General features: G+C 33.9%; 4 protein-coding genes and 1 long non-coding RNA gene across 5 annotated transcripts; all 5 read left to right on the top strand.

Moving 5' to 3' along the window:
• The first annotated feature begins 6731 nt into the window (after positions 1 to 6731).
• LOC136812974 (uncharacterized) lies at positions 6732 to 9724 on the top strand. The gene is made up of 7 exons (XM_067069483.1): positions 6732 to 6819; positions 7044 to 7157; positions 7347 to 7447; positions 8026 to 8139; positions 8342 to 8488; positions 8672 to 9353; positions 9585 to 9724. Exons 1-7 carry the CDS (start codon positions 6732 to 6734, stop codon positions 9722 to 9724), a joined length of 1386 nt encoding a protein of 461 aa, XP_066925584.1.
• A 690-nt stretch (positions 9725 to 10414) lies between these two features.
• LOC136812924 (uncharacterized) lies at positions 10415 to 10982 on the top strand. Its single transcript, XR_010847424.1, has 2 exons — positions 10415 to 10651; positions 10870 to 10982. It is a non-coding gene; the product is annotated as an uncharacterized lncRNA (long non-coding RNA).
• Positions 10983 to 11945: 963 nt separating this feature from the next.
• On the top strand, positions 11946 to 14482 carry LOC136812968 (uncharacterized). Its single transcript, XM_067069475.1, has 9 exons — positions 11946 to 11990; positions 12079 to 12254; positions 12564 to 13170; positions 13338 to 13448; positions 13537 to 13602; positions 13726 to 13878; positions 14002 to 14154; positions 14219 to 14294; positions 14415 to 14482. The coding sequence occupies exons 1-9, from the start codon at positions 11946 to 11948 to the stop codon at positions 14480 to 14482; spliced, it is 1455 nt and encodes a 484-aa protein (XP_066925576.1).
• A 123-nt stretch (positions 14483 to 14605) lies between these two features.
• On the top strand, positions 14606 to 16966 carry LOC136812931 (uncharacterized). The gene is made up of 8 exons (XM_067069442.1): positions 14606 to 14778; positions 14917 to 14997; positions 15192 to 15260; positions 15518 to 15597; positions 15739 to 15841; positions 15939 to 16044; positions 16352 to 16464; positions 16600 to 16966. The coding sequence occupies exons 1-8, from the start codon at positions 14638 to 14640 to the stop codon at positions 16711 to 16713; spliced, it is 807 nt and encodes a 268-aa protein (XP_066925543.1). The 5' UTR covers positions 14606 to 14637; the 3' UTR covers positions 16714 to 16966.
• Positions 16967 to 18000: 1034 nt separating this feature from the next.
• LOC136812911 (uncharacterized) lies at positions 18001 to 23903 on the top strand. The gene is made up of 5 exons (XM_067069432.1): positions 18001 to 18868; positions 20441 to 20712; positions 21042 to 21306; positions 21697 to 21809; positions 22212 to 23903. Exons 1-5 carry the CDS (start codon positions 18168 to 18170, stop codon positions 23750 to 23752), a joined length of 2892 nt encoding a protein of 963 aa, XP_066925533.1. The 5' UTR covers positions 18001 to 18167; the 3' UTR covers positions 23753 to 23903.
• Positions 23904 to 26585: the final 2682 nt, after the last annotated feature.

Below are 26585 nucleotides of genomic sequence, written 5' to 3'. Positions count from 1 at the left end.
TTCCAGCCATTCAACCATCACGTTTGTGAAACAACTTAGCCAGCTACTACTGCGAATTTACTCAAATATTTCAGAAAATTGTCCACAGTACGCTTCGGAAGAGGTGGCGCAATATAAGGGAGATAACGGCTGATGCAATAACGCCGACGCGCTATATGAAATCATTATGAAATTACAACGCATCCCGACGCACACATATCATTATAACCCGGTTGTCCAAAAATTGAATCGGGAAAAAATCGGAGTTAAAACACAAATCCAAATGCGCTGCTGGAAAAAAAATCGCGGAACCGATTTGAAGGGTCACCGGGGCTGACCAAAAAATGAAGGAAAACCGTTTTACGCCGGTTTTCGGCTGTTCCGGCGATTTTTAAGGAGTTCCGGATTCAAAGGATGATTTTTTTGGAAATCAAACGATGCTAAGTTTTGGGCATCATCATAAAGAACATTTTTCTGTAAAGAAACAATTAAATAAGTTGAAAAAATGTGACGGAAATGTGAAAAAACGACGATTTCCGGCACATTTCCGGTTTTACAGACCGGAAATTTTTTTTTTCTGCAAACGGTTTTCGACACCTTTTCGGCAGTACTAATGTGCATCTATGTGCAAAAAATCGCAAAAAACTAATGATAAAATCTCGAGAAAATCTCAAAAAACCGCTTTTTTCGGGACATTTCCGGTTCTACCGGCCGGAAAAATTTTTTTTTCGAAAATCGGGCTCCGTCACATTCGAGGGTTTATAGTAATGCACCTTTGTTTGTGCAAAAAATCAGAAAAATTGAATGAGCCAATCTCGAGAAAAGTTGGTAACTAACGAACGAACGAACGAACGAACGAACTAACGAACACGGGTTAATTTATAGGACCTTCACCCCACCGGGGTAGGTCCAAAAATTACAAAGCAATTTTTAAAATGCACGTCCCAATCAAAGAAGACTAAAATAACAAAGGAACTTTTGACAATTGAAAAGGACTTACAAAAATCATTTAGGGATTCCAAGTGTTATGTTGAAAATATAGCAATCAATTCCATAAAGAAAAACTCAAAATATTTCTTTGCTTATGCGAGAAAGAAAGCAAAGATAAAAACGAAAATTGGCCCTCTGCTGAACACAAATGGTGAATTGACGCAACGAAGCAAAGAAATGGCTGAAATTCTGTCAAGACAATATGTTTCCGTCTTCAGTACACCAAAACCATTCGATATAATACAGAGTGAAAATGATGAAGTCAACGTAGATATCATTTCAGATCTACAAGTTACAGAAGATGATTTAATAAAAGCAATCAACGATCTGTCCCAAACTGCAGCACCAGGTCCCGATGGTTTCCCTGCAACCTTTCTCAAACAATGCAAAGAAGAACTTTCTATTCCTCTTTGTATCCTCTGGAGACAAAGTTTGGACAAAGGGATTGTCCCAGACGAACTTAAAAGATGCACAATCACACCAATCCACAAAGGAGGTAGCAGATCACTGGCATCAAATTATAGACCAGTAGCCCTAACATCCCATGTCATCAAGATATTTGAAAAAGTACTCAGAGCACATATTGTAAAGCACATGGATGAAAATAATCTGTTCAATCCCAATCAACATGGATTCAGAAGCGGACGTTCATGTTTGAGTCAGCTTTTGGAACAATATGACCTGATACTAAATATATTGGACGAAGATGCTAATGCGGATGTTGTGTACCTAGATTTTTCAAAGGCTTTTGACAAAGTAGACCATTCAATTGTCCTACGAAAAATAAAGAAACTAGGAATAGATGGAAAATTATTACAGTGGCTAAAGTCCTTCCTAACAGAGAGAAAACAATCAGTGCTAGTGAATGGTGTCACTTCTGAACCACAACAGGTCATTTCAGGAGTCCCTCAAGGTAGTGTTTTGGGACCTTTGATTTTCCTCATATTGATTGGGGATATTGACAAGGAAGTGGTGCACAGCTTTCTCAAATCCTTCGCTGATGACACTCGCGCCACAAAGGAAGTCAAAACTCTAGAGGATGCTGTCCTACTTCAAAAAGATCTTGATAGAATATATAAATGGACGGATGACAACAACATGAAGCTGAATGATATAAAATTTGAACTCTTGCGCTATGGAAAGAACCATGAGATCAAGACTCAAACAAGCTATACATCACCGTCTGGTGTTGAGATTGAAAACAAAGATGTTGTGAAAGACCTTGGAATCCTTATGGACAGTAATTGCACATTTCAGAAGCAAATTACTGCAGTAATCGAAAAGGCTAAAAACTTAACATCTTGGATCCTGAGAACTTTTTCTTCACGATCTTTAAATTGTATGACCACACTATATAAATCATTGGTGATACCAATATTAGAATATTGCTCCGTTCTGTGGAGCCCAAATGCAGTTGGTCTCATTCAGAGACTTGAAGATATTCAAAAGTCCTTCTTACGAAAGATAAATGGCACCCCAAACAATTATTGGGAGTGTCTAAAACAGACAAAAATTTACTCACTTCAAAGGCGAAGAGAACGCTACAGAATAATGTACGTCTGGAAGGTGATGGAAAAGATTGTACCTACTGTAAATGGTATCAAAACCACTGAAAACCCCCGGCTGGGCCGGATGTGTACACTGTCAATTCCAAAGAACCAAACATCAAAATTTAGAGACAGCACACTTGCAGTGCAAGGTGCAAAACTTTTTAATGCTATGCCAAAGAGCATCAGAAACCTCAAAAACATTTCTATCGATAAATTCAAAAGAGCCCTGGACACACACCTTAAGTCTATCCCAGATGAACCCCAGATCCATGGATATACTGGGTGCAGGAGAGCTAATTCCAATTCAATAATTGACATGAAAAATATCTGCTGAGATTCTTTTTCTCTCGACAGATTGATCACACAGAGGCGTGGTTCACCAAGAACCTTACCTGAAGCAGGATGCTCGAACAACCACACAAGTAACACAAGTAAGTAAAGATATGAATTTGATAGTTGCTCTCAAAATTGCCAGGGGAATTTTCAGATACCGTGTCCTGTTGTAACCACCGTCAACATGGTTAAAAACTTTTCACTTCACAGGTAGGTACAACATTGTGTTTGTATTTTATTGGACGTCTGGTTCTAAAAAGTCAAAAAGTTTGTTCAGTTTTGATTTGAGCAAAGTATACTCCTGCGTTCAACATCAATACGGTACAATGTGCCGTGGTGGTATTAGTAGAGAGAGTGTTCGAATCTGTTCATAATATGAGGCTGAAAATCTTCGGCGTACATTACATATCGAAGTACCGTTCTGACACAGTGACATAAACAGCATTTTCAAAGTTTGCTTTATAAGCTTCAATATTGGCGTAAAGAATTATTCACAAAATAGCATCAAATACTTCATAATCCATCGTTTTCGGCTTTTTTTCCGCTTCTGTTTACATTTTTCTGCTCGCTGCTTCCCATGCACAACCATTTTTTTTTGCTGTAACACTGTGCTTCAAATGTCCACGAGAATGAATCAGTTCATGTTAGTCATAGTATATTTTCATTGGCATGTCTCACTCACTAAACCTTTTGTAAGAAACTCGATGTTGGTACCAGTTTTTGGCACGTTTTGGCGCAAGGCTTACTCTTTGAAAAATTACTTTCGGCGCATGCAATATCCATATAATTATAGGGTACTCTGGGTTTTGTCTTTCCACCAAAAATTTCAATTTAATTTCCTTCAAAATGAAATCACTATATAGGTAAACAATATGAATTAATGGTCAATTTCCCTTTTGTCTATGCCTTTATAATATCAGCAGGGTTTCGTTAGAGCAGCGCATAACACTCTGTCTGTGTGTGTGTGTGTGTGTGTGTAACAAACTGTCATTGAAGATGTCCATCGTCCATTCTGACAATTGTATAAGGTTTGATCTAATATCAGTAGTTTGATAGTTATTCATTCAGTAGCAAACAATGTCCCTCAAGTAAATCCAGTTGAGCAAATACGTTAAAAAGATATTAACCAAGCAAAAATAAAATCTTGTGCGCTGTTTGTTGGTTGTGAAAGCTTTTAGCTGGGAAAACGCACTGTACCATACAGTAGAAGGTGATCTCGGTTTCCGCAGTGTATTCGAACCGGGCTGGCAGCTATACCGTAAAATGATGAAACCAGAATGCGTTTTAGTATTTTGGTGGATTTGGTTCATAAAGATGCGTGAATGCGCGGGAGAAAAAAAAATTTCACGTGTGCATGTGCGCGAACGAAACCAGACAATTTCATAACACATTAAGAAGAACACGAAGAAAAGAAGAACGTTTAAAGGTAAACTTTCTTGTTTGGTTTCTTTATCTCTGCTATTATTTAATTTTTCTATCACCTTTTCTTTTTTACCATCAAGTTTTGAAGCTATATAGTGATTTAATTCCCTAATTGGCTATCTCAGTTCTTCTTTAAGAAGCTACAATTGGGGATTTAGGAGTAATTCTACTAGGGAGATCAGGATAATGGAAACTGATTCACTTTGAGGAAAATGGGATGGAAACAAAGGACTCTTAGGAGAAGCTACTGTATGCGTAGGAGTTCCTACCAAGACATGGATAACTTAAAGAGTCGTTTTTCACCCTTTCACAAAAACAACAAAAACTCAAATTAGTCTCTACAAGGGTCGAAATTTTCACCAACATTTAATCTCTCTAAAGAAAAATTACTTGACTTTGATATAGTAATCGACCATATTTTAATTTTTTCTTAACTTTCACCAAAAGAGTTTTTCAAATAAAAAGCTGGGAAAATTAGATACGAAGAAAAGAAAACTAAACTAAATTGTTTTAATAATTGTTTTTAATTAACAAGAGCTCTTTGATTATAAAAACTTGCAGATTTTATAAAACTTTATATTTGATAAATAATGAAAAATATATATTCTATTGTAAATTCCTAAGAAAGTTTTTATAATCAATTACATTCATAATAAATAGATTATAGGCGAGGGACTTGTGACTTGAAAATTCGAAAAAAAAAATCTTTCTCAAATACACACTTTTTATAAGAATATCTTGTAAGAATATCAGGGTGAAAATTGGCCAAATCGTAAGAATACCCAAAAAAAGTACCATACAAATACCCTCATCAGAATTTTGTATTTGTAAAAAAAATGTCCGAACTGTTGGACTAAAGTAGGAATCTAGATAGAATTCATAATTTAGTTAAAGATTCGTTAAAATCCGAAAAGATACTAAAGATATTATTACATTAAGAATATTTCACCCTCAATTTTGGCTAATTCTTAAGAATACTTTACCCTTAGCGAATGTAAACTATTCTTATAAAGAAAGTGTGTATGTTATTGGGGAAAATTGTCAGCAGGAAGATATTATACTATATATTGTTTTGAATAAACCCCTCCCTTCTTTCAAACGCCCCTCGAATAAACGCCCCCTTCGAAGGAACGTGCGACTTTTAACGAAAAGATTGATTAAGATTGAAGGAAGATATGACTCGTTTATTATAATCAGTGCAGTTTTGATACAATTTTTGTCTGCAACCAATGAAATTTACATTTAAATCTTAGGTAAAGAGGTCAACGAAAAAAATCAAATAAACGGGCGTTTATTCGAAATAATACGGTATCTGAAAATTGAATAAATAATAATCTATAAAACAATGATATGTCTAAATGTTTAGGTAACTTCTAAAGTTTCCAAATCGCCATCACATGCAAATGGATGGCTCGGCTTACCATTATCGGAAGTATATTCAAGAGGACGACGAGGAAAGTATTGATTCCGATACTGCGTTCGACCAAGAGATGGAAGAGCTGAAAAAAAATTCGGAAAGAGTAATTAAAGGTTAGAGTGAGGTTTTTAAGTTTATTATGATTTGAATTAGTATGCCATTTTGAGATCGTTGAAAAGATATTGGTGAGTGGAATAATATAATACGAGAATTTTCTGAAAAGGTTTTGAAAATGAAGAGAGAAAACAATTTAATTTTCTCGTCAGTGATTCTTCAATCTTAGAACATTATTACTTTGAGAAATTGAAAATAAACAAATACTTTAACTAATGCATTTTCAATTTTACATTATAGTGAAATTTAAACCCCATGTCGAAAGATTAGGTGAACCTTCAGGGGATGCACAGAACGATCTAGCAAGTCCTTTTGAAAGGTATGTCCAAAAACTACTAAGACCGGTAAAACTACACGGGCGTTAGTCAATGTCTATGCTGAAAATGTGTTTTTCAGTGTCGCGATTTAATGTTCAAACGCATATCATGTCAAACAAAATAGGGCAGTATTTAATCAGTTTGAAAAGTTTAATTCTTTGTCTGTAAAGATGCTTGATAATGTATTTTCCTATCGTTTGATTATTCCTACCTCTAATCAGCGACTCTTCTGGTGATGAATTCGAAAGTAACGAAGAGCAATCCGATTCTGACGATGACGATGACGATGACGATGACGAAGATGGACCTGTTATCTCAGCTGAACGACCTGAAAGTAAGATAATCAATTTATAATTATTACTGACTTCCAACTTTGAAGAAATACGAAAGTAGAGGGCTTCGGATTTGCATGGTTTAAAGTGAAATCTACGCTAACGCATAGGAAAGTTTACGTTTTAGCGCATTCTTTTCAAAGTTGTCACAAGCAAAAATTAATGTCACAAAAGTACAAGCTGATTTCAAACATTCCTATATTATCAACAAAACCTTAAGAAAAGAAATCTCTTTGATTCAGTTTGACCTTTGAAAAGGTTTAACTATGGCGTCAACATGGGCTATAATCCATGCAAGAATAGTCCCTCTAAAGATTTAAGAGCTCCTCATCGTTCCGGAATCTTTTTGGGTCTAAGACACAAAAGTACAAGCTGATTTCAAACAATCCTATTGTCAACAAAACCTTAAGAAAAAGAATCTCTTTGATTCAGTTTGACATTTGAAAAGGTTTAACTATGACGTCAACATGGGCTAAGATCCATGCAAGAACAGTCCCTCTAAAGATTTAAGAGCTCCTCATCGTTCCGGAATCTTTTTGGGTCTAGGACCCCTGAATATCATGTGATATTCGATTCCTTTTTACAACAGGCAAACTGATTGTGGTACTGGATCCGGATTTAATCGAACAAGAACTTGCTGACTATCAATTGGAAACTGGAGACTCGTTTGTCTCGTATAAAAAACCAAAGGGTTTTGCAGGAGGTAAATAATTCCCTCTTAAATTATCTAAATTTAGAAATTGGTTTTAATATATGGTAATAATATGGTTTTATTTTTATTTCACTTCAAGACCCAACTCTATAAAAGAGAATTGCTAAACTTTGATATTACATTATCGTATGAATTTTTTGAATAGATCAAATAAGTTAAAAAGTGCATATTAATTTTCAGCAATCACATTAGAGAAGAAGAGGATACGTTTCAAGGAAGTAGAAAATGCTGAAAGTGAAAATTTAATCCCTGTTGATGGTACACCTTTCATAATAAACTCAGTTGCAAAACTAGATTGTATTCACGGCAAGGACAGGATGGAATGTTATAAGGAAAAACGAAAATCAAGTACTTTTCTTTTATTTTAACCCAATCTACAAAAGAAATCCCCCGGGGGGGGTACTAGGGCAAAATGGGTTACGGGGATGCTCCGCTGGTCAGGGTACCTTTTTTAACCTCCACGAGTCCCTGGTAGGGTCGCAAAAACACCAAAATAGAAAAATTAGTCCCTCGTAGGGTGCCTATTTTTGGAAAATTCGGGGAAAAAGTAGAAATTTTGAGAAAATTTTGGAATTTCAGTCCCATTCAGGGTCACTTTTTTCGCAAATTTCGAGTCCCACGTAGGGTCCATTTTTCGAACCTCGGCGGAGCACCCCCGTCGGTCGACAAGGGTAGTACCCCCCCCGGGAGAAATCCCTTTTTAACTTATCAAGTGGCTAATTTTTGGGCTAAAGATTAATATCTTCCAGTTTGATCTTTCTAAATACTAATCATTTTTCGGTCCCTACTTGAGGCTTATTACACACAATAATGATTAATACATATCAAATTCGCAAACTCTGCATTCATTTTACTGTAGGCAAAGGAAGATCATTATGTTGGAAAGACAATAAACTTAGTACAAGACTCTAGAAAGTTTGATTGTCCAGCAAAAGTCATCATTAAAGATGTTACTTTTTTCCCTGAAAATAAGGTAATTTTAATTATATAAGATTATTTCTCAGCACGACCTTATATATGTTTTTCTATGGTAAATCATTTCAACGTATCGATTTAACGGGCAATCTCTGAAACTTTTAATAAACAGACACCTCTCTCATTCCCATTTAGAGTTATTAATAAGTCAAAAATAGAAAATAACAAAGCTTCAAATCCATCTTTGTAATTTTTTTCAGATTGTGAATTATCAAGTAGAAAATCAACGCAAGAAGGTTTCAAAAAAATTAAAAGAAGAGTGGGAAAAAAATCAATGGAAGGACGTGAGGACCGAGAGGAAGTTTTTCATTCAAATTCCAAATCAGAAAGTACACACTCATGGAAAGGTATTGAACAATTTGAGCATGTGTAATGCTTATAAACTTGTAAATTTCAACCGAAAAGCTGAAAACAATAGCATTGTTATTAATTTTTCCTCCTCATTGGTAGTTAAATCTTTCATGTTGTCCCTACTGGTCAATGAATTGAGACAGAGCTGTTTCATTGCATAAATTAATTTTTGTATCTAGACACTAGGATTGTCACAACCAGTTGACCCGAAAATAATTGAAAAGATATACCAGTTGGCAGAGAAGGGGATACGCAGAACAAAGGAGATACAAGGACATTTGGAAACCTTTTTGGAGAAAGAGCTTTTCAGGGATAAGCAAATGCCCTCAAAGGATAACCGGAGGTACTATCCAAAGAAAACCGATATACGATCGTATGTCTACCGTGCAGCTATGAAACTACGATTTTCAAAAGTGGACCAGGAGGAGCTCGATCACCGTGTCAAGGAGTGGAAGAAAGAACAGCCAGAAGACAGCTTCTTCTACCGGAGGTACGGTGGGGAGGACATTCCTGTTTACAACGAGAAGGGTGAGAAAGTTGACAGCCTTCCGAAGGGAAAGAGGCTATTGTTCGTCCACCAAACCAAGCGCCAGAGAAGATTGCTGGCGAAATATGGTAACTTTGTATGTCTACTGGATGCAACATATAAGACCACCAAATACTCCTTACCACTCTTCTTCATCGCCACTCGTACTAATGTGGATTACCAAGTTGTTGGGTCTTTTGTCATCCAAGATGAAACAACAGTGTCAATTAAGGAGGCATTAGCTATTGTGAAGTCGTGGAATGAGAAATGGTCACCGAAGGTTTTCTTGGTTGACAACTGTGAAGAAGAAATTCAAGCTTTGGAAGCATTATTTGGTAAGCAGAATCCAAACTTAAGCCTCTCAACATGTTCTTCAAAAATCTTGAGTACATTTTATTCAAATACATCCCTCTTGTTTTAAGTTCATAGCTCCGGTCATTAAATTTAAAATACCAAAGCTGTGAAATGGATGATTATCCAGAGGATGTTGCAGAATTTAAACCACTTTTCCCCCCTTCTACTCTCTGAACATAATATAAAGCGAAATAACATTGCTTTTAATTTAGATTCCATTGTGTTATTTTCATCGGGAGCAGGCATGGGAACGTTGGTTGAAGACAGAGAAGAATGGAATGAGAGATGTGAAAGAATTTATCTTGGATATGCTACGGGCTATCGCAAAGTCAGAAACGGAGAACGAAACTAAAACTACCATTAATTTTTTGAAAGAAAGTGAAATTTGGAAAAGTGAAAAGGCAACCAAAATGCGGGAATGGTTGACAAAAAAATGGTTACCAGAATTCAAGGTATAAAAATCAAATCAAATCACAGACATCTTACATTATCAACATCGCCGGTGATGTTCTTAATGCAGATCAGAAACTGATTGGACAAAAGTAGAACTTTGCATTAATATTTTTGCCCCCGCAGGAGCGCAGCGACGAGGAGGCACTTATAGTTTCACGCATAGATATTGGACTGGAATCTCGAATTTTTGCGTTTTTTGTTTTGTTTTGTTTTGTTTTGTTTTGTCGCGCAAGCCTACCCGTAGTTAGTCTCTTCCGTAAATGTTCGGTTTTTTTTCAGGGACAGCAGTTGCTAGCCTAAAAACTTTTTCTTTATAATAGCAGGCGCCGCGGGCATTTTACTCAGCTTTCGACAGTAGATTCTATTCCGCTTGTAGAATTTTGCCCGATTGGTCAATATGCAGGAAATGGAATGGAGAAGTTTCTGGAAGTTTTTTTAAATTCAAGCTCTCTCTTCCTGCAGTCAAAATACTTGTATGCATTTACTTTTGACTTTCGGATTAAACAAGATGTATACATATACCAATCAGTGAATTTGCTGACAGTCAAATTACAATCTGTCTCCTGTCTTAGACATTCACAAGCATTCAGGAGATTGATTCATTTTTCGATCCAAACAGTTTGTCCCCAATAGCAATAATAATGAACAATGATTAAAATGATAATAGTAGAGCAATGATTGAATATGGACAAAAGTGATTATTGTTGGTGGTTGAATTGGCAACGAAATTCCACTGTAACTAAATTTATTCGACAATCGTCATTCAACATACTCTTCTCTCAACAAGAATGCTTAAAAATCCTGTGTTATGGTATACTTCTCGACAGTAAGTATAAATATTTTTTTCTTTCTGTACTTTTATAAGACTTGGTTTTATTAATCTTTTATGTTTAACACAGGTCTGTGTTCTTGTTGATACTTACCAGGCACTATTTGGGAAATTATTATCAAAGATTGAAAGAAACTTTTGGTGAACTATTTTTGAGGAAATTTCAGTACACTCACCATATCATCTAATTTCATGTTTCTTATTTTCCCTTTAAGCTTTTTATGAATGAGGATCCGTTTACCTTGACAACGCAATATTACCTCGTTACTGCTACTATTACCACGTTACGTCATGATTTTCCATCCTTCTACACGATGTTGCTGTTACAACAGCAAGATAACTGGCATATCTTTTTAATGTAAACAATTTTGTCCGTGAGATCCCTTATCATGCCGTTGGAAAAAGTCCTGAATGTACGCTATTTCCTGTTAATACCTGCTTCCTGCTCATCAATATTGCCTCGTTACTGATACTATTACCACGTTACGTCCTATCATCTTCCATCCTTTACACAACGCTGTTACAGCTTCTAGATTACTGGTAAATCCATTTATTGTAAACAATTTTGGATCACGATATCCTTTGTTAAACAGTTGGAAAAACTCTTAAGTACCGTGAGATTGGGTAACTTGCATCAGTGGAGGCTAACTTACATAGCCCTCAAATGAATGACCTGGCTGGTCATTAAAATACAAAGTTAAATCAAAACAAAAATGGTAGAGTAGAGCTGCGAGCAGAGCTGCGTAGTTGTATTTTAATGACCAGCCAGGTCATTCATTCGAGGGCTATGCATGTTAGCCTCCACTGATGCAAGAGTTACCCAATTTCACGGTACGTTGTTACCTGTCAATTTTTGGTTCCTGCTCGTTATGTTTCTGGCTCATAGCATTTCTTATGCTGTTTGGTTCTACTATGTTTCATTTATACCTATTTCAAATTGGTTGAAATAAATATAGTTGCATGTCTTTTGTCTGGTAGTATACACAAAAACACAAAAACAAAAAACAAATCTGTAACTGTCTGTAATTGATTCTACCTGGACACTTTTCCTAATGAATGTTTTAAGATTCGTATTTTATTCTTTGTAAAAAGTAATTCATATTTTTAGAAAAAAATGTCTCATTTATGTTAGCTCATTCATTGATATCTCAAAGAAAATGCTGAGAAGAATCATTCTAACTATTCCAAATCATTTCCAAACTTTTGCTATAAAGCATTAAAAAGCCTTAATTAGCATTAATTAGTTTTACAAGCATTTGTATTAATTAGCGGGTGGCAGTTAGTGAAAGCTATGGCTAGTACTAATGTCAGACTTGCTTATTGTACATTACTCAGTGTAATTTTTAATTCTTCTCTACGAGTATACCGCAATTACAATAAATAAAAAAGGACTTGAATGATAAGGCATATCTTTTTATTTTTAGCGTTGGGTGTACTTTTACAGAAAGGACCTTCTACCCATTGAAGTCAATACAACTAACGGCGTAGAAAGAAAAAATAAAGATTTCAAGGCAGAGTACCTTAAGCCATCAAAACAGAAGTCAGTAAGTGGTATGCTGACTACGTTGGTCAACCAGTTCATCCCTGAAAAGTATTCCGAGTAAGTCATTTTTCAATTACTTTTATTCACACAATAATTCAAAGCTGTTATGAAATACATAATCAAAGATGAATTTTATGAATAGTTGAAAGTTATTACCGAAAAACCCTTTGCAGAATTGCAGGTAGATACGAGTCATACAAAATCACGAAATTTGAATTTTCTTTTTGGGCATGAAATTAAATTAGAGATTTATCCTGAAGGAGGTTTTGAAAATTGTAAAATTACATAGAAAAATAACTCGAATAATAAAAGTTCGAATTAGCGATAGTTCCCATGAAAAATGTGGTATAATTTTTGTTTTTTAAGGTACGAAGATAAGAACCGTAGATGCTCCTCCCAGTACCGTCGGTACAAAGGTCAAATTCCAATCTATTTAAGAGATCGACCAAGAAAAGTAGTCCTTCATTGTCGAGAAAAGCTTAACTTAGCAAGAGGATATGGTGACGGAAGTGTTATGCGCCATCCGGAGCACGAAGACGTGTATGTGGTCAGGAAAGGTAGGAATGGATCGGCGTACAATGTAATGTTTGTTACGGAGGGTGGTATGCCATCATGTGAGTGTTTCAGTTGGAAGAAGACGAAGTTACCATGTAAACACATGTTTTCCATCATCTTAAATAACCTTGAACATTGGGAGTCATTTTCAGAATTCTATCGTCATCTGCCGTACATGACCTTGGACGAAGAAATTTGCCCCAGCCCCAGGTCAGTCGGTCAAGAGCAGCAGCCCTCCAGTGGTGCGCAACTACCGACGGAAGATATTACAATGGCCAGTGATGACGATTCGAAGGCAGATCCCTTCTTTCCAGAGCTTCCGAGAAAAGTTACAAAAAGCTTAACAAGGAGATCTCACTGTCGAGAAATGCTCAAAGAGGTGATGTCCGCAACTCACAATTATGGGTTAGACGAAGAGGTAAAATTTATGGACATGCCATGACATTAGGATTTCAAAAAGTCACTTCTTAGTAAATGGAATGTAAATAGTATTCAAAGAAATAAAAATGCGAAATTTTGAGGGTTTATTCTATCAACTCAGAGTCATATTTTCAACATAATCCATTAACTCTTTCACTTTTTCAGACAATTGAAGAGCTTGAAGAAAGGATATTAGATCTGAAAATATTCTTAGAAGAAAAGCTTCCTAGGGATGATGGTCTTGTCATTGAAAGCAAAAAAGAAGCAATGAAACAAGTAAGATTTTACTTCAGTATTCAACAAAAAAAGTTGCAGTAATTCCTGGTAAATTATTATTATGTGACTTCACTAACTGTTATCTTAGGTTTCCAACAAAAATGTCAAGCAGAACGAGGAAAACCCAGCTTCATCAAATTCATGCAACAACAAGGTGAGAAGGAAAATGTTGAATCCATTCCTTTAAATTTCCATTTCTTCAAATGTTGATTTTAGTCACTCTTATACGATTTATTGTTTTCACAAAACATTATCCATAATCGATCTTCTCTTTAAGGGAGCAACATTCATAGAATTGCCTAAGCCAAAGTCAAAGAAGAAATTGGCAAGTGGTCGAGTCGGTATTGGAGCTGAAAAAAGGCGGTTCCATGGAGATATCAGGGTTAACTCTCCCGGAAAAAAGAAGAAGATTGAACCTCCAAAAGAGAAGGTAAAAAGTAATAGAAATTAATATTGGCAATTTTTTTCCCTTTTTCCTCAAAATGAGTTTTAGCGAATAAATATAATTATGAACCGTGCCATTAAGCGTATTACGCAATATTATATGTTACAGACCAAAGAAGCGGAACCCAACGAAAACGATGTAAATGAAGTTGACAAAGAAGTGATTGTCATCAGTGATGGACCTTCAAGATCTAAAACCGGAAAACAGGACAACCAACAAGAGCATCCAAACAAATTCAAAGAAGATGGTATCTCAAAAAAGGTGAGAAGAACCTCTTACAATCAAATTCCGTTTACTAAGTAGTAAAAATATTGTTTACTTTCAGAAAAACAACGCAGAGCTTGATAACCAATATCGCAAAAAGCCCAACCACGATAGCTCAAGGATACTCGACTCTGAAGGTACGTAAAGCTACATATTTAGGTAGTTTTTGAGCGAGTTTACTTATTGCACAATTTTGCTGTAGAACAACTCTATGATTTATAGGTTGATTTATTTTCATAAAAATTCTTTTTTTACAGATTGCTTCATTGAGTGCAGCGAAAAACAGGGTAAGTATTTTCATATTCAAATACCGGGTAGGGCATGAGCAGAAACCAAAATAATAACAGACACAAATTGGTATCTAAATTATTTAATTTTTCTTTATCTGATGATTAAGTAATCACTTAATGTATTAAACTGTTTAATGCTTTTTCTACTGCATCAATCGAAAAGATAAAGGTTACAACACAAAACCATTTGATGTGTGTTTTGCATAAGAAATTCAAGATTTTTCGAAATGAACTTGCTGATCTGTGCTCTGGAAAGTTGAATGATAATGTCATAGATGCATATATGAATTGTTTAGAATTGGAAGCAAACAAAAGCACAAAGACGAAAAAGGTTTTCATTTCTTAAAGAATAAAAATACTTTTATTCCTTCTTCACCCTAACTTTAATTTTTTTGTTTCAGAAGATTGGAGTCGTTGCCTACTAAAGCATTTTACTGATTCAAATAATATCCTTTTTTGTTTTATTTAGGAAAATCGAATCATGATATTTGAAACCCCTTACATTACAAGGATTGTGCAAAGACAAAACAAAATTTGTATGAAAAGAAAAGTAAGCATTTTTCTGAAATCAGCCACTATCATTCATTATATGATCATCACAAAGATCAAGAAAATACTGATGATTTTAATTGTATTATACATTATTGAATTGTATTTAATGTGCACCACCTTACCTCTTATTAATCATGGTGTGAAGATAGTTAGAGAGTGTCATAAAGATATATTTTATTTCTGAAATTTTAGAAACAGTTGCTTGAATGTGAAATGGCTTTGGGGATCTACAACAAAACAGGAGATCACTGGTGTTTATTGGTATATTGTTATCTGACTTTAGAAATGCATTTGCATTTTGCAACCTAATATTTCGTAAATTAGAAATACCTTCTAATAACGTCTAGTGCCATTTCTAAAAATTGGATTCAAGGATGAAATAATTTCCAAGTGTGAATTCTCTAAAAGTTTGGATGAATACAAACATTTTGTCAGTTTCTTAGGAAGTTGTCAGGTTTATGATAAGTTCAATAGAACATCTTTGAAAGAATACCTATCATTTACTTTTCAACTTTCAGGTTATTTTACCACCAAAGAAAACATCGTATGCCATCAATCCGTTAGGTTGTGACCAATGTTTCATTGAAGAACGCTGGAGGTAAAATACATTCAATTTTGTACTTAAAAACTGAAATAACCTATATACCGATTACATCATCCCATTAATACCATGGTATAAACGCTCAATCTAAAGTCATTTGATTTAAGATTTGATGTATGCTTGTTTTTTGTTCTCCAGGAAAATAATGCAAGCAAATGATATTGCAGGTGAATGGAAAGTGGAGAAACAGGAACATGCAAGACAAAATGATGTTATTTCGTGTGGAGTTTTTTGCTTAAAAGTAAGAATTTATATATGTCTATTGCATAATTAGGGACTTTTCAAAATCAAGTTTAGGGTTTTAATGTCTGTGGTAAATGAATTTAATTCTTTTTAAGTTTTCAGAGTGCTATATCAAACGACAGCCACTCCCAAAAGAGATGACAGCTAGGGATTTGAAGTTGTATCGCCAACGTATCGCAGTGACTTTGCTTAGAAAAGGAGGTACAAAATCAATTATAGCAACAAATCCCATTGAAATCAGCCAAGAAACTGACTTGTTCTCATACATATATTGCTGTAAAACATTAATTGATGTCTAATTCACCTATCTAGTAATACTCATAATGAGAACCAATCAATTAAGTTAGATATCTTTAATATTTACCACGTCTCTAGAGGCTTCAATTTACAAAATGTTTTTTTGTAGAAGTTAATGCCACAAATTTCAAAATTTTGTCGCCTTTAATAAAGAATTTTTTGCAACAGTTTTCCCATCAGAATGTTATCATATTTAATTTCATAAATACAGGTATTAATTGGTGTGGACTTAATTGCAGAATCTGTGGAGAAGAAGATGAGCCTCAAGATAAAGTTGCAGTCGGAAATATGGAAAGAAGTGAAAGTGATGCTACATGTTCATGGGTACGCAAATTATTTTAAATTTAAACAACAGGCTTATTATACAGACTTAGACAAAGTACAATCTTGTCCTTGTTACTAGTGATTTAATTAAAGTACAAATTTTGAATTTATCATCTTTTTTACTTTTTTTTACAGATTCAATGTGATCATTGTATTCCTGATAAATGGTTCCACAGGGTATGTTTAGATGAGCAAACAAGACCATCTGGGGACAATGAGAAGCTTTCTTGTATCCAAATGAGAATATGAGAAAGTCAATTTTGTTGAATATCTCATAACTTAACTTGTCCACTCTCACTATTCTTCCTGGGATGTTATTATTTTTTAGTGCTTTCTGACTCCTGTATTATATATAGTATGTATATATTTTTCTTGGATTTTTATCCAGACGGGTGTAATCACTAAAGTTGATCATCGATTCTAACCGATAGCTAATTGATATTAAAATCGATCCATTAAATATTGATTAGAATTGATAATCGATAGCTAATTGAGGTCAAAAAATGGTTAATATATATTGGCTATTGATTTTAAATGATATCTAATCCATTGATTAATATCGATTAGCTATAGATTAGTTCCTAGAATTAATGATCAATTTTATTGATTACCACCATTCGGTTTTTTGTATATATTATTTATATATTTTAAGGAAAAGGAAAACTTTCATTTTATCTAGACTTATAAATATAATAGTCGATATATCAGTCAAATTTGTCAAAGTTGTCCAAAACAAATTCTATAACCGAGTTTTGTTGAACTGTAAAACGGATAATCAAACTAATTTAGTTTAGTGTGGAGTTCATTCCAGTCCCTGGTGACTAGAGTTGCTACACTAAGGGATCCATATCTTACCGTCGTTGTTGTAGGGGGTTCAAGACGCAAAGAAGATTGACGTGTCGCTTCCTGGTTAGGTGTTAATGTAAGGAAATCAAGACAAAAATAGTTAGGTATTGTTTTGTTTTGCAACAAGGCAAGCTTATCTTCATGATGGGGGAAGACCTTTACTTCTCATATTCTTATATATTAGGGAAACTATCCAGGATCCTGCCATTCTTCTTTAAGCCAGCAAAAACTAAATTACACTTGCAAACTTAAGTTTCTTACCATTTTCCATCGAAAACAACCAATCTTCTTTGAGGGAGTCCTCCGGGGAAAGAAGTGAAAGTGAAAGGGTTGGTTTGTTTATGTTTTGACGAAATCGAAAGTGCTTTTTACGAATCAAGTTGGCCATTGAACTCCACTTTCTAACTTGATTGACAACTCGGCGCAGAAAATTTAAAAACTTGCGATCACCTTCTACTGTATGGTACAGTGCGTTTTCCGTGTGGTTGACTGCTCGACAGATAACAGCATTAGTAAATTTACGGACCAAAGTTTTAAATTCTTTTTGATAATATTATGAAATCTTTCCACAACAAGTTATACTTTAAATTTATAAATGCTTCGATCAGTATTTTTTAATGAGAAACAATTTCGTAATTTTCCTTTTGTAACATATTAAATTTAATTTTAATAAAGAACTAAAGTCTGTAATTTACAAAAATAACAATCGAAAATATTTCGTTCTGCAAAATAGTCATTCCAGCGATTCAAAATGCTAGCAATGCTACGATCCTTCCACTATCAAACAAAAAGGAAAAACAAAGTTGTCTTTAATCACTTGTGTTGTAGCTGTTTAGTGGAAAATAAGCAAAGAATAGATGGAGAATGATAACATTTCTGAACCTGCGACAAAAAAAGCAGGACGAAAACGTGGCTTCTACAATCAGTACCTGCACGACAATGAAACTGTACCAAGTTCATCAATATCAAGGTCGAAGATTCCAAGAACGTCTAAGCATAGATTATTATTGAAAAAGAAAATTGCTGAAACTATTATTCAACCTGTTCAAGAGGATCAATCATCAGGCCGTTCTGATTTAGCAGCAACAACTTCCAATGTTTATCCATTACAGGCATCACAACAACTTCATTTGATTGAAGAAGAAAGCTCAAATACATGGTCTGATGACGAATCTGAGTCTGAGACAAGAGATGATACAGATTTTGAGAGACCAGATTATTCAAATGAGGAAACTATCTCTTTTTCTGATATTGAAAATCACAATCAAATGGCTCCTGAAACTATTGACAATATGGAATCAAATCAAAAATTCCTTCAATCAAAGCTAAATGATGATGATAAATTGGATGATCCTGCATTGTTTAGTGACGACGATGATGTTGAAGATGGCGATGATTGTATTAAAAGTAACAGTCAAAATGAAGATCCAGAAGAAGATAAAGACGACGGTGATACAAATACACTTGAGAATGAGCTTGGAGGTGATCAACCTATCTATGATGGAGCAAGACTTACTCTATCTGTCAGCATAATGCTTATCCTAACTTTTATCATGAGGTAATTTTAAAAGGCGTTTTGGCAATAGACAGCATTTTACCTGGACGATATTACCTGATCAAGCTAACTACGTCACACCCTTTCTGGCTAGAACTTTTAGCGCGTGTTGCTCGATTTAGCGACAATGTAGTCTGATTGAGTCGCAGTTTTCTATCACATTCATTTATTCGTGTTTCTATCTGCGACGCAAAATTTGGGGCTGATGAAATCTGCATAATAAAGGTAATCTCTAAAAAATCTTTAGTCGAATGAGCAAATTCAAAATTAAAATTTTCACTGTGCGGTTCTCAAGTATGAAATTGATTAGGATCAATTAGTAACTTGGTAGCTTCAGCGAGCGACGCTCTCATACCTTTATAAAAGTGATAGAAAACTGTCGCTCGATCAACCTACACAGTCGCTCGATCTACACCGTCGCTCGATTGTTTGGTGCATGCTAAAAGTTGTAGCCAGAACGAGTGACGTAGTTGGATCAGGTAACATCCCCCGATCCAGGTATAATGTCGTACTCAAATGATATATGAATGAACCGTGTAATAATAGACCTTTTTTTAAAGAGGCAGCCATGTTGAATAATTATGTACTCCAGCATAAAAACAATGATACAGCCATGCATAATTACTGTATCATGCATATTTCAAAAATTATGCATGGCTGTATCATTGTTTCTATGCTGGAGTACATAATTATTCAACATGGCTGCCTCTTTAAAAAAAGGTCTATAGTGTAATATACCGTCAACAACCCTAATATTTTACTTCCGCTCATGCATATTACCACTACTTTTGGAAGAAAATTTAATCATAATTAAATCTAGATTTTTTAATATCTAGACAGGGGGGGTCATGCAGTTATTATATAAACACTATGACAATTACTACCGTGGTGGTATATAAACCAAAATTTGGGAAAACAGTTACTCCACCAGTGGACTAACTGCAACATGGGTGGTGCCTAAGCCCAAAATTGTCGATTTTGGTTGGATATGGTGTACTAAGTGAGCACATTTTTCAATTTTTCACTTAAAATTTTAGGTTTTTAAAAATTCCGGAAGCAAAAAAATTCAAAACATTTTTTTCAAAAGTAAAAAAAAAACAATTTTTTTCTTCATCAAGGCATGAAAGATATTTTAACAAACTTGGAAAATGATTGAAATATTTAACTCTTGAACAGTCGTTAATAAGACGTACCCAGTGAAATGGTATCAAAAATGAGGAATTCAGTGAAAAAATTGCTAAATTTAGCATTTTTGGGGGTGGTATACACCAATTTTGAGGTTAAAATCAGTTAGTACACTATGGAATAACTGCAAGGGTGGTGGTGTGTGTAGAAAATGTCCAAAATTGCAGTTACTCCACATAGTGTCAAGTCAAGGAGTAACTGCAAGACCCCCCCCCTGATCTAGAAGAAAATCTGCAAACAAAACATTAGATGACTCAATTAACCACACTTTTAGCATAAAAACAAGTACTGTAAAATGGAATTTAAAATTTTGCAGATAACGTACCGTATTAAATTCTTCTCTTTGTATCTGATTGAAATCTTATATTGCTAATGTTTTGAATTCTATAGACACCATCTTACTGGAGTTGCTGTAGATGATTTGATTGCGTTAATTGAAGCACATATGATAGTACCTAATTTATGCAAAACAACTATGAAGTTGATCCGGAGATTTTTTGCAAAAGTCAGAGAAAATGTAGTTTTTCATTATTTTTGTGGCAAATGCCTTGTCTACATTGGATTAGAGGACAAAAGTTGTGCAATTTGTAACAAGAAATGCAATGCAAACCCCTACTTCATTGTGATTCCCTTGCTTGATAATCTACAATCCTTGTTCAAGTGTAAGTATGCATAAGTATATTTTAACTTAAAGATGTTATATTTTTCTGCGTCGTGGCTACAAAACTCAAAAAAGAATGCATTGATTATAATGATCATCTAAGTCACAGTATAATGTGTATACCTTAAAGGTATTAATTTTCCCGCGAAAATTAATCCCCTTAAGGTATTTGACTTTAATTTGTTTGCATTGTTTCACTAGCCATTCTATTGTATAGAATTCATACCAGTCAAAGCTGACAAATTGAAGTCAATATGATGACTCAAAAAAATAAGTGCGGATTCATCTGCTTACTCATAAACAAACACTATTATTTTTGGATATTTTTAGATAAAGGATTTTTACAAGATTTAAGCTACCCAACCTCTAGACAGAAGAAAAGTCCTGAAAATATTGAAGATATAATTGATGGGGAAGTTTATACAAAGCATTTTGGAAGTGATGGCTTTTTGAATGGCACATCTTCTTTTGCAAAAACCAATGAAATCCATATATCTCTTCAATGTAATACTGATGGAGTCTCTCTGTTCAAATCCTCCAAAATGGAAATATGGCCAATCTACTATACAATTAATGAACTTCACCCTATGTTAAGGTAAATTTTTCTTATTTATCTCCTAAGTCAAGCCTCAAGAATAATATAGTTAGAGTAACTTTACTTTTATTTAATTATTCTTAAAACTCTGATTGTCGAAAACCTTGACTTGGAGTTGTATTTTTTTGGTTTTTTTGTTGTATTTAAAGTCAACTCTAAAGAGAGTGGGGACACAAGAAGATTTTTTTAAATAAAAATGCTGGTTTTCACTCATCAATTTGTATGTTTGTGGACATCAATTCCGGCAAAGTTTCAGAAGATAACCATGGAAGTTGTAGGGATCTTTATGATTCTATTTACGTAGAATTGTTTTAAAAAATAAGTTAAAAAACAATCAATTGATATTTATTACAGAAATATATGCATATTATCTTTGTTTTTCTCTCAAAGGTACAGAAGAAAGTATCGATTGTTTGCAGGGTTGTGGTTCTCAGACAAAAAACCAGACTTTAAAACCTTCCTGAAACCTTTCGCTGAAGAACTCAAAGAATTTGGCACAGCAGGTATTTTTACTTCTCTCTTTGACAATCTGAAGCATTCCCAAGAATAGTTTATTTTTCTTTACACAGGAATTTCAATTCTGTTGGTCATGAAACTTTAAATGCAGTTGGAAGCTTCCTAATGTGAATGGAATCAAAGACTGACCGACCAAAATTGTTCTCAGTCAGTCAAACACCTTTTTAATTTGGACACCAACTGATGCCTGATGCTTATTTGCAGCCCTGATTATTCATTGTGTCTGTAAAAAGTGTTCCAATTATATATAAAAATCCTCATAAAAATCTAAATCACAACCGATCAGCTTTTGTTCCATTGTTAAATCCCAAGGCAATTTAATGGGTTTTTAACGAGAAATCTTTTTACGGACACAGTCTATGTCTTCTTTTTTCTGCTTCTTTTTACAGGAAAATCAATAATGACAGAGAAAGGCAAGAAGCTGTTGAAAGTTTTCCTTTTCTCTGGTATATTTGACGCGCCAGCTAAAAGTATGTTCCAGAATATTGTTCAGTTCAACGGTTTATATGGGTGCTCATATTGTCTGGAGCCTGGGGAAACTTGTAAAGCTGGTAAGGGTCATGTTCATGCCTTTCCTTTCAATTATGATAAAATAGCAGGGCACACCAACCTACGATCACACAATGGTACCATAACCCATGGAAAAGAAGCTTCAACAAATATCAGTACTACTGGAAAAATTACTCCGGAAAAAGGTATTAAAGGTTTATCTTGGTCAATGACCCTCCCTCGCTTCAATGTTATTAATGGATTGGGTATAGACTATCTTCACAACACTCTCCTTGGAGTGGTGAAAATGATCATGAAGCTGTGGTTTAATAAAAAATACAAGAATATGCCATGGTTCATTGGTACCAGTGTAACTGAAATTGATAAAAACATTAGACAACTCAGACTTCCAAACCTTATCAGTAGAATACCCAGAAATATCGAGCACGATTTCAAACATTTCAAAGGTTCAGAATTTCGAACATTTCTATTGTTTTATTCAGCTCCAATTTTATATAACTTCCTCCCGGATGAGTATTTCCAACATTACATTCTTTTGGTAGAGTCAATATTTTTGTTGCTAAAAGAGTCAATCTCACCGATCGATCTTCAGAATGCAGATAAGATGTTGCGACATTTCTGTTGTCGAATCCCAAGATTATATGGATATCGCTACCAGACATACAACATGCATAATCTGCTCCATATGGTTTTTTCTGTAAAGCAACATGGACCTTTATGGGCCCAGTCAGCATTTTGGTACGAAGATTACAATGGTGATTACAAGAATCTCTACCATGGTACCCAGAATGTTAACATTCAAATTGTAACAAATGTCATAGTACAGCATAAGATACCAGAAATTGTTCAATCATTGACCCCTGGCACTGTGGGATATTCTTTATACAATAAAATGACCGTCAAATATCATCAAAACACTCAAAAATTAGGAGAAAATATTGCAGCAGGAATTTATTGTGTTGGTAATCTAGTACCAGCAAATTGCTGTCAAGTTGTTGAAGCTCTCATCAAACACCATTTTTCTCCTAAGACAGATGTATTTTCCTTCAAACGAATTTGTTTCAATGGCCTTATCATTCAAAGCAAGAGCTACTTGCGTGTCATCAAGAGAAATACCTACACAGTTAAATATAATGGAAGATATGGTGTGCATTTAGGCTTCATTGATACTTTTTTGAAATTAACTGATAGCAATGATAAAATAAGGTTTTTGGCTGTCATGCAAGTACCTAAAGTAAAAAAGTGCGAAATTAGTAAAGATGCTGTCGCTAAATTGAATCACATGGTCCCAATATCACCTGACATTACCACATATGACATTTGTAACATCACTGATATAAAAGAAGTATGTTGTTTTGTTCAGGGTGGAAATGGAATGGATTTTATCATTGAGTTTCCAAATAGGATAGAAAAAGATTAATTCATTTATTTTGACTCATTTATTGAACCCTATAAATAAAAAAACACTTCTAAATCAACCAGCAATGTGCTTTTTTAATTAAAACAGGAACATGTTTTTTTGGTTTTGTTGATTTCTTTCTGTTTATAAACTTAATTTAATGTCAGAAATTTGCAAGTATCAGGCTGTTCGCAAAATTCCACGCTTTTTGATAGAATTTATTTTCGTGAAATCAGACTTTCATCAACAAAATTCTAAGAGTAATGAGTAAGATATACTTTGAAATAAACGTAATGTCCTAAGTAATGTTTCAAATTTCCAGCTTTCAAATCAAAATATCTCAACTTTCACTCAGGACCATAGAAGCTAGTAGCTGTGGGCCAAATTATTTTTCATCTAAAGTCGTACATGTATCATCAATGTATTCATTGCATTTTTTATCATTAAGTTTTTGTAATGCAAATTAGTTTTTTTTTTGTGAAACAGATATGTCAAATACTCAGAATTTTCTCCTTAGATATACTGTATTCATGTTTTACATTCTTTATGTTCAGGAAAATAATTATTCTTACATTTTTTATTCAGAAAATAAACAGTCTTGTAACCTCTCTTGTTTCACTGAGTTTGTTGAGAAATTTCTTCATCTTCACCATGTTTTTGCCTCCTGATTGTTGAATGGTATTTTCTTGCAATAATCTTATGCCCTAAACCTCTATAAATTGATTTAAAATACTTATTGATGATGTATCTTTCTTTCATTTAGTGTTAAATAAAAAAACAAAACAAAAATCAAATAGATCAATTATTTGCGAAAATTACAGAGTTTCTGCAAGATATATGAAAGTATTGGTAAGTCAGCAATTTTTAAATTTATTCTTTTTTTCTCAGACGGCTTTACATCTATTAGACTTTTGAATGTCCCAATATTCATTAGATGCATGGTTTTTCAGAAAGCTGTCAAATAAATTTTCTGTATTATATCTGTCTTTATTTTCTTCATGAATTTTCCTCTTCAACTTAGAAAAAGTAATGTGGAATATGCTTTTTTTGAGCTTTTAGAACGTTTTTGAAGTTTGAAGTTTGAAAGTTAAAGTTATCTTGTAAAAAAGTCACAAGTCAGATATGCTTCCATTGAGCTTTCAGCACTTTTTAGAAACATGAACTAATTCACAATGATAAAAGCTTTGAAAAAGCATACTTTTTTTATGCTTTCAATGTGAAGTACAATTGCAGCATAAATTACACTTATGCTTTATTTGTGCTGCAAAAACCAAAAATATGCTTTAAGTAGACTTTTGAATAATATTTTTATCAAAAGTTCAAATAAAGCATACTTGCAGCATGTTTAAAGCATGCTTGAGTACTCAAATTTTTGGTAAGGGTAAATCAAAAAGTATACTTTAAGTATACTGCCCTTGGAGAGGGAAAGTTCTTATTTGTTTTGAAATCATTTTTCCTTTGTTAATTTTCATGCATGAAAGATTTTTCTAAAAAGAAGTGAATTTCATAAAAACTTTGAAACACATGAAAAAATTCTCTCATTAACATCAGAACATTAATGTGTGTGGTGTTGTGAGAGAACTTTGTTTTACCATTTTTTGAACAGTTGAAATTTTAAACATTTATAAATTTGAAGATGAAGTGTTTGCTAACAATTAGCAAAGGTTTAATGGATGATGTACAGCGACCTTACTTATGTAAGTATATAGATTACCTGTATATTATTCAAAACTAATGGTGCACTATGTGAATGTAATGAATCTTGTTTGTGATTATACTAGTCTGTGACAGCAGATGAGTTAAGGTAGTTTAAGTTAAACCTGATGTGAGTGGATACGGATTTTCTTTACTCTGCTTAAGGCTTTTAAGTTATTTTTACTTTCAATGTTACTGACAGTTACTTTACTTTCAATGTTACCAGATTAATAGTTTGGTTTTAAAATTTCTTCAAATTCATAAGCTTTATAGGCATGAACTTTTTAAATTTCATTGAAGAATGTGTTTTAAGTGGCCATGTGGTTAATACTAGCAATTTGTTAAAAAAGTATACTTTATTTATACTTTTTTGCAGTATATTTGAAGTATATTTCCATGCAGTATACTTAAAGTATATGGAATATTGTTCCAAAAATTTAGTACTTTAAGTATACTTTCTATAACATCAAAATATATACTGAAAGTATACTTTTAGTACCTCTGAAAGTATACTTGCAGTACAATATAGAATATACTTAAAGTATACTGAGTTTTGGTAAGGGTAACATTCAGGAAGTTATTGGCAAGACCTAGTGGTAAGAAAAATGTTCAAACAGACCAATTCAAGTAAGTTTTTATACCTTTATTTTAACCTTGAAAATAGGAATTGATTTCGGACGGGACAATTTTCCTGTAAAAATAGGTATTGTATTAAAACCACTACTGGAACAAAAAGAGTGGAAGATTCTCAAGTATTTTCTATTTGGAATAGTAGTATATTTACTTGTATACTTACTGATAATATGTAGAAAGAAAAAGTTTAGCAAAACTTGAAATAAAACAGATTTTTATGAAAATGATTTCGGATGGGACAGGAAAAATTTAGTGCAAATCACCCTGAAAAAAGATGAAAAAGGTGATACAGATTTTTAAGATCTGTTTAAAAAATGAACTTTATTTTTCATGATTTCGGACGGGACACGGTACAGATTTAGCGCAAATCGCCCACCCACAATCTACAAATTTTTGGCCAGCAGTGGCCTAAAGGCTCCAAAAAATATTACGGAAAAATCTAGGAACTTAAAAATATTTTTGTCATATTGCACAGGAAGTCATGCAATAACTAGTACTTATCATCCAGTAGACAGTTCTTTAATAA

The sequence above is a fragment of the Clytia hemisphaerica genome, unplaced genomic scaffold (genome assembly GCF_902728285.1).
Source record: "Clytia hemisphaerica strain Z4C2 unplaced genomic scaffold, Clytia hemisphaerica genome assembly, whole genome shotgun sequence".
NCBI classification, from domain to species: Eukaryota; Metazoa; Cnidaria; class Hydrozoa; order Leptothecata; family Clytiidae; genus Clytia; species Clytia hemisphaerica.
This window is presented reverse-complemented; position numbering and strand designations above follow the sequence as displayed.